We start from the raw sequence: 13,623 nt of genomic DNA, 5'->3' as shown, positions 1-13,623 counted from the left end.
ATTTACATTCCGGTTCCGCCAGCAACCTACACCTATAGGCTGAACTTAAAATAGAGACCAGAGGGAAGGATTACTCATCGACAGAACAAACTGAAAATAAGATGAAGAGGCCAAGCGCACTAGTGCCCTGGTGCACATCAGAGCAGCATCTCCTTACGGGTGGGCCACAGCGGGCCTGTGCTTGGAGTGAAAGGGCTGGCATATCCCATTCAGAATCCCAGCCTCCCCCGGGCCACACCTCAGTGCCACTGAAGCTCTCATCTTACCCAAGCCCTGCCCCAGCTGTGCCCCAGGCTGCACTGACAGCTCCAGCAGCCCAGCCTTGGTCCTACCCCTGAACATGTGTGACTGTGGACAGAAGCTCCATCTCCTCGAGCCTTTGTGTCCGCAGGCTTAAAGCCTCCACAAGAAAGCCACAGACAGCCCTGGGGAGGAAGCACATTGCACAGGGCCATGCTCCCAAGCCACTGAGCTTCACACTGTGCAGGGAGCCTGCAGCAGTCTATAGGAAAAAGTGGCTCAGCCCCAGTCAGGGGTTGTAGCCCCAGCCATTCTACAGAATGAAGTCTCCATGGAGCACAGCCCGCCCCACACAGGACACTGCACCCCCAGCTCTGCACCTTGCCCACCAGCCCAGCCCAGGAGCAGGATGGAGAGGAGTCCTTGAACCATGATCAGCAGCCTGGGCATGATCTGAGTGTGCTCTGGCAACTGACAAGCCTCCGGCTCCAGAGCAAAGGTGGCCCTGGCCCCCGGGACCAACTGAAAGCAGCTGTTGGTTCAGCCTGAGTCGCACACCCCTGGCCAGGAGCCAACTCAGCTGTGCATTCTACATGCGGCCATTGAAACAGACTGTTCTGACACCATAAAGCAACAGATGAGGCTAACTTAAGCAGGATTTACACTGAATTCTATTTCTTTGAGAGCACGCATATCACTCTGTGCATCACTGTTATTGACTCACAAGCCTTCTGCGGATCCAAGCTCTGCCTTGCTTTGCCTCAGCCCAGACTGCGTAGAAGCCACCCTTCTCTCCCCTCCCCCTTCTCTTTCCTCCTCCATTCCCTCCCCCTCCTCTCCCATTCCCTCCCCCTCCTCTCCCATCCCCTCCTCCCTCCCCCTCTCTCCCTCTTTCTTAACCTCTCTCCTTCTCCACTCCTCCCCATTCTCCTCCCCTCCCCTCCAGCTTTCCTACACAGGCATATGTTGGCTGCAGTTGTATGTCATTTTCACTGGACTTTTCCCTTAGTAGTATTTCCTCTATGGTGGTCAGAACAGAATCACACCCTGGGTTCTCTCTGTTTGTGACCTGGACACAGCATTGAAACTGTGAACATGAGGAGGAGAGGGGGAGGGCCTCTCCTGATGGCTTCGTGTATCCTTCTGAAGCCCAGAGTTGGTCCTAACTTCATTGTCAGTGTTCAAACAGGAAACGAAAGATGCCAGCCACAGTTGGAGCCCACAGGATGTCCCCAGGGGAAGGGCATGAAGGACACCTGTAAGCAAAGGAAATAGCCAAGGTCACTGAATGAGGGCAGAGGGCCTTGTTATGTAGGATTAGTATGCTGGAAAAGGGTGGCAGATTGAACGTTAAGGCCAAGAAACTTAATCTCTACAAGATTCTCATACTGTTCCAGAATATTCCACATTGGGCCTCTTTTATTCCTGCTTGAACCCTCGTGAGCTGCATTCTGTTTCTGTTTTCACTTAGAAGTTTCCTCCAGCATCAGGAAGGTGCCGTCGGGGGTCTGTGAGCTTCCTTCACATCCCCGGAGATGCAATGTGTGCACGCGCCCCTGGACAGGGCCAACATGGCCCCCCAGTGCCTGCACTGGTGTGAAATCCACCAGATCACTCTTCATTAACTTTAGTCTTTGCTCTCTTACTGGATTGAGGCCCCCACCAACTTCCCTGGCTGAAAATCTTGTGAGCAAATAAAATAATCTGATAGGTTCTCTCCATCAGTTCAAAACCAACCTTCCCCAAATCCCAAAAATAGCAGAGCAGTTTTCTAAGTATTATCCAGTCCTTACAAGGAAAAGATATGGGTATAGTTAAGTACTTTAGGAGAGTAGCTTGCCCCATGGACTGAGTCAGAGGCACAGCATTTAAACCCTAGAAGAAGATTTGCACCACTAAATTTGATCTTTTCTTATTTGCAAATAAGACTTAAAAGTAAGGTCAGGGTAATCTCAGCAATTTGGGAGGCTGAAATGGGAGGATTGCTTGAAACTAGGAGCTCAAGACCAGTCTGGGCAACATAGGGGGACCCCATCTTTACAAAAAATTAAGAAATTAGCCAGCACGATGGTGCACAGCTGTAGTCCCAGCTACCTGGGAGGCTGAGGTGGGAGGATCACTTGAGCCCAGGCAGTTGAGGCGGCAGTGAGCTCTGCTTGCACCACTGCACTCCAAGCTGGGTGACAGGCTGAACTGCTGTCTGAAAAAAAAAAGTCAAATAATTAACCATGGATCATTAGTGCAAGGAAGTGTGCAACCAATAATTTTCTAACTTGACTGCCTTTCCCCTGAAAAGCACCTCTGAGGTCTCTTCCAGCTCTAGTTAACTGGATAAGCCAGGCAGGAAAACCAGGCCTGGTTAGATTAAGTGAGGAAAATCCAGCCCAAGTCTAGCCTACCTCACCCTGAGTTTTCCCTAATGTTTTCCTTGCTGAGAGCATCAGACTTTAGACAGTGGGAAAAGAGGAAAAAACTGGAAGTCCAAAGACCTGACCCTGGGATGAAGTTCAGAGGGTCCTCGAGGGCCTTGGGGTCACTGTGCCTTACTGAGCTGCCTTCCCATCTGTCAGATGGGCAGGTGGAATCCTCCCAAGGCTGTGGGTGACAGGCCACCCCTTCCTTGCTGGCAGCTCCCTGCAGGCCTCCATCCTCCCCTACCTATTAGGTTTGTTGTGAGAAGTGAGTCAGGGAGGGTGTGTGGGCCCTCTGTAAACTGCAGAATGCCCACAAACACTAGTGGCTCTTTTTAGGTTGGATTCCTCCAAAGACAACTACCCCCAGGAACACCGGCTGGTCCCCTGCTCCCTTGGAGGGCTCCCACTGATGCTGGACCCATGCTCTGCCCGCAGGTACCTGGCGCTCTATGCCTACAAGCCCCAGAAGAGTGACGAGCTGGAGCTGCACAAGGGCGAGATGTACCGGGTCCTCGAGAAGTGTCAGGATGGCTGGTTCAAGGGGGCGTCCTTGAGGACTGGGGTCTCTGGGGTGTTCCCCGGAAACTACGTGACACCCGTTTCCAGGTGAGGGTATGGTGGTGGCAGCCTGGGCAAGGAAAGGGCAAGGGCCTTCATGCCCTACCGCTGTTGTTACTGCTGGAGGCCATGCTGTGGGTCAGGCCCAGAAGACAGCAAGGCCCCCAGTGCCCAGGATTCAGCCCTGGCGTCCCCAGGCCTGCATTTTACCTTCTGAGCTGGGTTTGCACTCCACTCCTTTGCTGTCCTCAGCAGACACTGGCCACCAAGGGGAGAAGAACAGGAACAGGAGGGGCAAGGACAGGAAAGTCAGCAGAGAGTGAGGTGTCAAGTGTGAGTGTATATTTGTGTGAGGACAGTGTGCGTACATGTAAACAGTGTGTTCAGTGTGTATGCATGTGCATGTGTACAGTGTGTGCATGCTTCTGTGTGCTTGTATGTATCTGTGCATGTGTGCAGTGTATGTGCGGTGTGTGTGCCTGTGCGTGTGCATATGCATACTGTAAGCACAAGGTGTGTGCACATATGCAGTGTGTCTGTATAGTGTGTGCATGTATGTGTGTGCAAAATGTGGGTACAGCATGTGTGTGTGCAGTATGTATGCACATGTGTGCAGTGTGTGTCATCACATATAGATGTGTGATATGTAAAACACTATATACATATATGCAAAGGAAAAATGATATATTCCCAAAAGTTAACAATTGTTGAGTAGTCCCACTGTGGTCATAGATTTTTTTCCTTGTGTTGTTAGTGTTTAGTAAGTTCTCTGTTCTATTACTTTTATTTTTTATTTATTTATTTATTTTTTGAGACAGAGTTTCACTCTTGATACCCAGGCTGGAGTGCAATGGCGCGATCTCGGCTCATCACAACCTCCGTGTCTTGGGTTCAAGCAATTCTCCTGCCTCAGCCTCCCAAGTAGTTGGGACTACAGGCATGCACCACCATGCCCCGCTAATTTTTGTATTTTTAGTAGAGACGGGGTTTCACCATGTTGACCAGGATGGTCTCGATCTCTTGACCTTGTGATCCACCCGTCTCGGCCTCCCAAAGTGCTGGGATTATAGGCATGAGCCACCGTGCCCAGCCCTGTTACTTTTATAAAATAGCGTATGTAATTTTAGAGTCACTGAAGGGATGAGGGGGTTGCCTGGGAACTTTTCACTGAGATGAGGGTCCACAGCTCGTTGATGTCAGTCAGCCTCACTCACAGAAGCCCCTTGTGGGCACGCCCTGTGTTGACACTGCAGAACACACAGAGAAGCCAAAGACGTGGCCTTGGGTTTCTCCTGTCTTTGGAACAAGGCTACAGTGGAAACACTTAAATAACGCGTAGAACCTGCTCTGATTGCTGGGCTGATTCCTACTTGCGGAGTAGTCTCGGGACACACGGTGTGTTGATTTGAGTGGCTCTAGTTCCCAAGGTGATCTTCAGCCAGGGCCTCTCTCAAGGTGCCCAGAGGTGCCCAGGGGATGAAGGAGTCGCCCAAGGCCTGGAAGGTCTGCAGGCACAAGGCTGAAGGGGCAGTTAGAGATCCTTCGCTCAGGTGATGCTCAGCAGGGAAAAGCTTGAAAAGCCAACTGCAGAGGGGCTTCAGGAAATGTACCCCATCAAACCCAACCACCTGGTCAGAGGGCTGGCTGCTTAGGGGGTGAGCTGCCCATGGCCTCCTGGGGCTTCTTCAGCGGTGTGGGGTGACTTGCCCAGTGTGCGCAGCCCCGAGGAAGGTCTCTGGTCTGGATTTCCCATGCCAGTAGGTATGGGTTGGCTCTCTCAGTCTGCAACCAGCCCATGCTTGAAGCCCCTGGCCTGGAGTTGGGCTCACCTGTCATGTTATCAGATGGCCCTTCCCGGAAAGGACAGGTTACCCCTCTAGGTTAGGGGACACCCTGCCCAGCTGGCGCCCTCCAGGAAGGTGCAGCCTTAGATGGTGGGTGTCCACACCTCCAGGCTTACCCACCCTTCTGGGAGACATCACCCTCTCACACGCCCCACTCCCATGTGAGGAGGCAGGTTCTTCCTCCATGCAGCAGGCTAGAGTAGCAGCTTCTGATGGAGGCTAGAGGCTTCCCAGTTTCTCTTCTCTGATTCTTCTTTTACACTTATCTGAAAACTTCCACAGACCTTCAGAAATGTAAAGCCTTCGGTTTAAATTCAGCTTCCTTGCATGGCACTGGGGCCCTCCATCACCTGGCCAGGCAACTCCTGATGAGCACCAGTCAGCATCACCACAGGGAGCCCTTTTAGGTGGCCCTACCCTCACAATACTGGAATGCCTTCCACCCTCTTCCTGTTTCTGAATTAAACCCCTGAATATCCTTCACGAGCTGGGTCCTAAGTCTGCTTGCTATATGAAACCTTGCCTGGAGGCCCCCATCCTTGCCTGTGCCATAGTTGGGATAGATGGTTCTGCCCACCATGTCATACAAGTTCTGCCTGTTAAGGTCACCTACAGGCATGCAGGGTCCCCTCACAGGCCAGCCCCTGGACCATAGTAGCCATCTACACCTTTGTTTCCCTGGCTCCTTGCTTTCCACGTGCATATACGAGGTGCTCAATAAATGCAGGTTGAATCAATAAATGAACTCTAATTGTTCTGATCAAAATGTCTCCTTAAGAACTGTCTTCTCCTGCTGCCAGGGAGTTTGTTATGAGAAGATTCTCCAGCTCCTGATACTGGAACTCCGTGGGTGGCCCGGGACCTTCCCTCCACCTCTGCTGTCTACCTCATGGTTGTTCACACCCCTCAAGCCCTCGTGGTCTGTGTTTTATAAAGAATGGCAGAGCCAGGAAGAACCATTAAGCAAAAGCCACTCCAAATTTTGCCTTGGTAACTGCAGTGTTGGGAGGCCACTGAGTGTCCTCTCTGGTTCCTCAGGGAAGGAAATGTCAGCTGCCCCCGGGTCAGTATGTTGGAGGCCATGGCTCCCTCACTCCTATCCATAGCTCAGCACAAAGCAGGAAATCTGGCCTTGATCTTTATCCTCAGAAGTGGAAGACAGCGGTCCCGCTCCAAGGCTGTGCCCCCAGGACTTATACTTTCTTGGTCCCTGCTGGGTTCAGGACAATTGCCAAAGCTACCCAGCAGAAGGCAGTGCCTTTACTGGCAGTGGTTGGAGGGTGGGCGAAGGCCTGCCCTTCATGCACAGACCTGGATCCATCAGCTGTGCTTGCCCCTATAGTGCTGGAAGGCTCTGGAGTGATGTGGGCTCTTAGGGCTGGGAGTGTAGTGCTTAGAGTTGAACATTCCGAGTTCATTTAAAAACTAGGTGTGGGAGCAGGTGTGTGGCTCTTCCTGTGAGGGCAGGCACTAAGGAAGTAGGACTAGCAGAGGGTATCTCTGCATTCCTGTCTTGAGGGCAGAGGGAGAGGGTTGTCTACTGTCATAAGAGGCAGATGTGTGTCTGCATCCCTTGTGTTCAGACTTGTCAGTATCACCTTGCAAATTAGGGACTCATCATTTGTGAGCCCACTTCATTTAGTTTTAAAAATGATTTCCTCGGGGAAAAGTGAGCTCCATGGATAACAAATGGGATTTTTAAATTCATGGTTTTGGCTCACCTGGTAACAAGCTTGATTGCTGGGGTGAAGTTCAGCACAGCTCTGTGGGCTGGGGAAGAAGGATACCACCCTGGGTCCCTTAGCTTGCAAGTCCTTTTCCAAGAGGCCCCTCTCCCTGCAGCTACTGTGCAGAAGCCCTCACTCTGTTTTGCCAGGAGCTTACCAATAGAGGCCATGCCCAGCGGTACCAGTCACAGGGAGCTGGCTGGACCAGGCCCAGGAGACATGGGGCAGGCAGCCTGTTCTCCCGCCTGTGGCGTCTGGTGTATCTTGAACTAAGATCCTGAAAGGACAGAAACGGGAATTTACCCAGCTCTTGGACAAATGGAAGGCATTTCATTCCCCTGAAACTGAATCCACAGAAGCTTCTAAGCCCCTAACTCAGCCATATTTCACACTGCTGCCTCCAGGGCATGGATTAAGTGCAAATATACAGAGGGACAGCATGGAAAGACCCATTTCTAGAGTGGCTGTGTTCCTCTTGTGAGAGCTGGTTTCATCTGGAAACTTCGGAGTGAAAGTGCATCTACTTCTGATATGGAAATGCAAGCTCCTGGACATTCTCAGAAGGATGTCGTGCTGGTGTGCCCTTTCCCAGCATCCAGCAGGTGCTATGTGGCAGCCGTGCCCAGAGGTGGCCAGCATCCTTGCCATCCTTTTCTGCACATGCTGGATGCGTCAAGGCCTCGCAGGACGTGACTGAGTCATCTGTTCTTTCTGGATGTATCTGGAGACACAGCTGTTTGTAGGAACAAATTAAGGCAGTAGATCTGGTGTAAAAGATTTGATTCAGCTCATTCCTCTGTTTCTCAGGGTGGCTTTGCTATCTCTTAAATATTTCACACTGAGAATTCACCCCCCATGAAGGTTTTATAAAGGGGGCCCTTCTGCCAAGTGACAAGCATTGTTTTAGGGCTTTGTCTCCAGATTAGTTGGCCTTCATCTCTCAGAGCCAGCAGGTCAGAGTGAGGCTCTACCAGAGGCCCAGGTGGTGCTATCAGCTCTGAGCCTCTCATCAGAATTCCTTCTGCTTTCTCTCCACAGGGTGCCTGCAGGAGGGGCGGGGCCTTCCCGGAATAATGTGGTCGGAGGGTCTCCACTGGCCAAAGGCATAACCACAACCATGCACCCAGGCAGTGGGAGTCTGAGCAGCCTGGCCACTGCCACCAGGCCCGCCCTGCCCATCACCACTCCCCAGGCCCACGCCCAGCACCCCACAGCCTCGCCCCCAACAGGCAGCTGTCTACGGCACTCAGCCCAGCCAGCCGCCAGCCAAGCCCGGAGCACCATTTCAACAGGTACATTCCCAGACTCACAGGGGCCTCACCCTGTGGGGCAGCAACAAGGGAGCTTCCTGGGACATGCTCGTGAGACACATCTTGGCCCAGGGCTCCAGCAGTGCACGTGCTACCGGTGGTATGTGCTTGCCATGCTCATGAATGTCTGATCTCCAGGAAATTCACTTCATTATCATGTGACCCTTCCTGGCAGCTGAAGTTAATTTACAAATATTTACACATTTCATCATGGCAAGAGGGCCGCATAGACTAATAAGATTCACACTGGCACTTTCAGATGCCTCCCCTGTGAATGACTGGGCTGGCCACATGGGTCTTGCATCTGCCAGTCCCTGCAGGGCTTCGCAGATAGGTGGCATCTCACAGGACAGAGCTGGATTGAGACTCAGACCCTGACTCTTCACTTTCTGAAGTGCTCTGAGGTGGGAGGGATGACAGCTGTTGATCCTTCACCTTCATGGCAACTGGAGAGACTTAAGGAAAACCAGTTTGCCCCTGGGATGTGAGATGAAAAGAATGTATGGGGTGGACCTTGAGGGCATACAGAAGGGAAGCACATCTTGGCTGGTGGCTTAGTGTTGATCTAATAAGAACTGCTGATGCCAGATTCGCAGGGTGATCTGGGAGCCCATGCCACAGCACCCTCTACCACAGTGGAGCCAGTGACACTGGCACAGTGCCAGTAACCTGGGACAGGAGGGTATAACACAGACTGTCTCGTCCCACCCAACCCTGTCCTCTCAGAAATCATCTCTTTTTCTCAAAGTGAGGCTTAAAGGGCAAAAAGAACGTAAATTCACAGAAACAATAAAAGGCACTGTTTCTTAGACTAGCCAACACAATGACCCATTAGAAGTGTCCAGAAAGCAGCTTCTCGTGTGGAAAGAGAAGACAACACTTAGCTCAGCAAAGGCCGTATTTCCTCCCATGTCTCAGCTGATGGGACAAGGGGTGGGGAGTAAATGTCTGTCATCCCCTTGCCCACCCAAGTGGGTGCAGGGTGGACTTCAGGTACCTAATGTCCAGCATCATCAGTGTGTACAGGTGGACTTTGGGTGCCTAGTATCCAGAATCATCAGTGAGTACAGGGTGGACTTCAGGTGCCCAGTATCCAGCACCATCAGTGGGTACAGGGTGGACTTTGGGTACTCCATGTCCAGAATCACCAGCGGGTGCAGGTGGACTTCAGGTGCCCTCTGCCCAGCCTCGTGCTGGTGGTGTACCTGTCAAGCAGTGGGTAATTTAGCACTAGGAAAGCTTCATGGGTGGTCTCAGCACTGCCCTGGTGTCAGAGCCTCCAAGACCTACTCTGCCATCTCAGAGATTCTGTTAGTCCCTGTTGGTATCTTTTTTACTTAAATTAGCCAAGAATTATTCTTTGTTTTCACAACCCTGGCTCCTTGGCCCTGGGAAAAAATCTGCAGCAATATTACCTGGTGCCTAAGCCCACCCCACAATCCATGACCTTCTGATCCACCATCCTTCAGCATGGTTTTTGTGGATCTGTGTTTTCTGGTAGCCTCTAGTTGGGGATACAGTCATTGCAGTTGGCAAGTGATCTGGTGATCTGAAGCCATGCTCCCTGACTGGTCAGAGGTAGCCAATATACTGATCTGCTTGACCCCTGGAGCACCCATGCAGGACCAGAGGAACAAGAGTCTCAGGCCAGGTCCCTTCTGGTTATAAACACCTCATGCAGTCAGCTCAGTATGCCATACAAATGTTTCCACATGCACTAGAAAGGGTGAGTGGCCCTGCTCATCACGGTGAGCCATCATCTCAGCGCATGGCCCTGGATTGTCTGCCAGTATAATGGTCTTTCCACGCCAAGCCTTGCTAGAAATGATCCCAGTTCAAAGAAGAAATGGAGCCCTGCCAGTCACTTCTCCCTCTGTGGAATAACAAGCAGTATCAAAAGAAATTGGCAAGGCTGTGGGGCAGTGCAACATTGTGTCTCAGTCTTCGATCACCATAGTAACCACAAGGGTGCCACAAGCATTCTCTTCCATCAGTTTAATGTTACACACGGGAGAGTGAGGCACAGGATGGTTAAACGGCTCCCCCATGCATCCCAGCCCACCACTTGTCCCCACGCTATTGCTGTCATAGCCAGGTTAAAGAATGGCTCCTACTGAGCCATATCAGTAAATTAAATGCCACTGAGTTCCCGCGGCATTTTCCACTTCATTCTGCATCGAGAGAGAGAAAAACACTGTTGACAATCCAAGTAATGAATTGTTCCCTGCAGTAATTGCCCATTTCAGCAGACCCCAACCCCGGCGGGTGGGAGGCATTTCATCAATGTTCTCATCTCGAGCCAAAGTCAGGCAGTTTGACAAAGGCTTAATTGCATTGGCCATAGCATCCAATATGATTTGTTCTACTTGATTAATGTAACTCCTCTCCCAAGGGCAGAACACCCCCTGTAAAGTGCCAGTCTGTGCACACTCCTGTCTGTGCTTAGCAGGGGCAAGAGCCCAGTGTAGCCATGAATTCATCAGCAAAATAGGACCGAGAAGGAGCTAGATATAGGCAAGGCACTCTGCAGGGGTCTGGAAACAGAGGAGAACCAGACAAGTCCCATTTCCACCCCAGTTAGAATGACCAGAAAACAAGTCCTGCAGTGGGGTTGGTAAAGCTCCGCAAAGGAGGCCTGGTTAGGTATTAAGAGAGTGTGGGGGGCAGAGTTCATTCCAACGGGGGAGGAAAATAGGAGAGGGAATGGGGGTAAGATGTATGGAAAGTTTTCAAGAGGAGGTGATAATGCCTTGAATCTTAAAGGACAAATAGGAAGTGTCTGAGCAGACAAAGCAGAAAGGAGGTTCTGAGCAGAGCAACTAGCATGGGCAAAGGCCTGGCAACAAGCAAGAGCATAACTCTTGTTTTGGGGAACTTTGTTTAGTTGTGACATATGGAAGAAGAAGCCCAGTGTGTAAATGACAGTTCCCTGCAGAGGCACGTTGTCCTTTAAATCTGAAAGGTGGGTAGGGCTCAGCAGATAGCAGTGGGAGAGTGAGGGAAGCACTCAGGAAGGGGAAGCATGGGGAGCTCTTGGCCTGCAGAGGCCAGGTGGCACTGGACACTGGAATATGGTCAGGGTGCTGGAGCAAAGAAAGACTTGCAGTGAAGCTGAAAAGCTAAGCAGGGTGGACCATGGAGGTTCTTCTAGACCATGTAAGGAATTTAGATGTTTATCCTAAGGGCAGTGGGGCACATTAAAGGGTAGTGAATAATGGGCATAGTCCTATTTTTAGATTTAAGAGATTGAGCTAGACTTCTGTTTATGGCCAATCTGAAGTGATGAGCACAGGAATTACCCTCACACATGAAACAAATTTTAAAAGCCAAGTATATAAAGCAACTGTTTTCAAGACACCAGACAACCAAGGACTGATTCACAAGAGAAGTTGTAGGCAGTGGCAAAAGGAAGCAGGTAACCAGGTGGAACCCCACAGGCTGTCTGCAATGAGGACGTGGAGATGAGCGTCTGTGTGACAGAGAGGGCTGGAGTTTCCAGGGCAGTGACCAGAGAGGAGAGAGCAGCACAGAGAGGCTGCAGAGCAAGCCCTCAGATCTTCAGTGGACGACTAACCTACATATGCACATGAAAAACGTACCCAAAGCCAGGAAAAGAATGAAAGAAAGAAAAGATTAGTCCTGACAGTGCCCAGAATACACACCAGCTGGAAACAGTGCCTGTTCCCACCAGTCAGACTGGAAAAATAGCAGAAATCACTAGGCATTTAGTAATCAACATAGGACCTTGCCTCTGTAATGGAGAATGTTGTATCCAGAGTGAACTCTGTTCCAGTTTCACCCAACAGAGCTCAAAAGCAGAACTCAAGAGTCAAGCTATTTCCAGTTAATTTACCTTTGTCTGAGAACAAAGCTTAAGAATATTTATAGGAATACAAAAAAAAAAAAAAAAAAAAAGATCCAGCTCTCAACAACATAAAAATCATACTGTCTGATGTCAAATAAAAAATTGTGAGGCATGCAAAGGAGCAGGAAAATATGACTTACAATGAAAGTCAGTCAAAGCTGACCCTAAACTGACATAGATGTTGCAAAGATGTTTAAACACGATATTACAGGTGCCTTTCACATACTCAGAAAGTTAAGTAGAGACATAGAAGATGAGGCCCAATTCAAACTTCTGGATGTAAAAACTATAGTGTGTAAGATCAAGAATATATTAGATGGAATTAATGGCAGATTAAATACTGCTGAAGAAAAAATATTAGTGAACTTGAAGATATGGTAATAGAAGCCATGGAAGTGAAACACAGAGATAAAAGGGAATTTTGAAAAAATGAATGAAATTACTGAGCAATGGGATAACTTTAAGTGTCCTAATATATGTGTAATTGGAGTCTCCAGTGTAGAGGAGAAGGGTGGGACAGAAAAATGATTTGAAGAAATAATGATCAAAATTGTTCCAAATTTGATGAAAACTACAAACACAGTTCAAAGACAGATGGTGAACACCAAGCACAAGAAACATGAAGAAAACTATAACAAGGCAAATCACAATCAGATTGTTCCAAATCTGTGATAAAGAAATCCCTGAAAACAAACAGAGGAAAATAGATACATTATCTGAAATAGAAAAAAGGTAAGGATAAGGATGATGTCAAGAACAGTTCAAGTGAGACGACAGTAGAATAACCAAAAAAAGTACTCAAAGAAATAATGTATCTGTCAATCAAGGATTCTAGTCCCAGCAAAATAATTATCTATTTATTTCAAAAAAGCAAAATAAATATTTATTTCAAAAAAGCAAAATAAATAATTGTTCAGACATAGTAAAACTAAAACATTTTGTCATTAATAAATCCACACTATTAGAAATGTGAAACAAAATTATTTAGGAAGAAGGCAAATAATACCAGATGAAAATGTAAATCTATACAAAGGAATGAAAAGCACTAGAAATGGTAACTACACAGATAAATATGTTAGATCTTTTCTTTTTATTTAAATATTTTAAAAATATAATTGACTGTTTAAACAAAAGTTAAAACAATCCAGTTTTGAATTTAAAACTCAATTAAAAGTAAAATATACAATAAACAAAAGCACAAAGTTTGGGGAAGGAGAGAGATTCATACTGTATACTATGAATCTTTATGTCACGAAATCATCTGTAAATGACTATAATAAATTGAACATGTAAGTGGTCACTAAATATGAAAACAAAGAGCTACAGCAAATAAGCTAAAAGGGAATAAAAAGGAATCATAAAAACATCCTATTAATCCATAAAAAGCAGTAACAGAAGGGAAAGGAAACAATGAATACATGGCTCAAAGAGAAAACATATAGTAGGATGGTAGGTTTAAACCTAATAATATAAGTAATCATACTAAATGTAAATGGTCCAAATAACCTTAAATATAATGCAGAGATTGTCAGATAGTATTAAAAACAAACAAAAAACCAATGGTATGCTGTGAATAAGAAACCTACTTTAATAATTCAAGTCTAAAGACACAAATAGTCTAGAAGTAAAGTGATGGAACAAGTTAAACACATTCTCATTATTTAC

At 48.3% G+C, this 13,623-nt stretch overlaps 1 protein-coding gene across 2 annotated transcripts in view; it reads left to right on the top strand.

Annotated features, from left to right (window-relative positions):
- The window catches only part of SH3RF3 (SH3 domain containing ring finger 3), a 365,288-nt gene that overhangs the window by 291,815 nt on the left and 59,850 nt on the right, over positions 1-13,623 (top strand). Inside the window, exons 6-7 of one of the 2 annotated variants that reach the window (XM_008980250.6) lie at positions 3,090-3,260; positions 7,822-8,075. In XM_008980250.6, the coding sequence (XP_008978498.4) occupies positions 3,090-3,260; positions 7,822-8,075 (425 nt within the window). The remainder of the gene's footprint in view (positions 1-3,089; positions 3,261-7,821; positions 8,076-13,623) is intronic. The other variant, XM_054244686.2, reaches the window with a different exon arrangement.

Source organism: Callithrix jacchus, chromosome 14, assembly GCF_049354715.1.
Source record: "Callithrix jacchus isolate 240 chromosome 14, calJac240_pri, whole genome shotgun sequence".
In the NCBI taxonomy this organism is placed as follows: Eukaryota; Metazoa; Chordata; class Mammalia; order Primates; family Cebidae; genus Callithrix; species Callithrix jacchus.
Note: the sequence above shows the minus strand (reverse complement) of the source record. Positions and strands in the feature narration are given on the sequence as shown.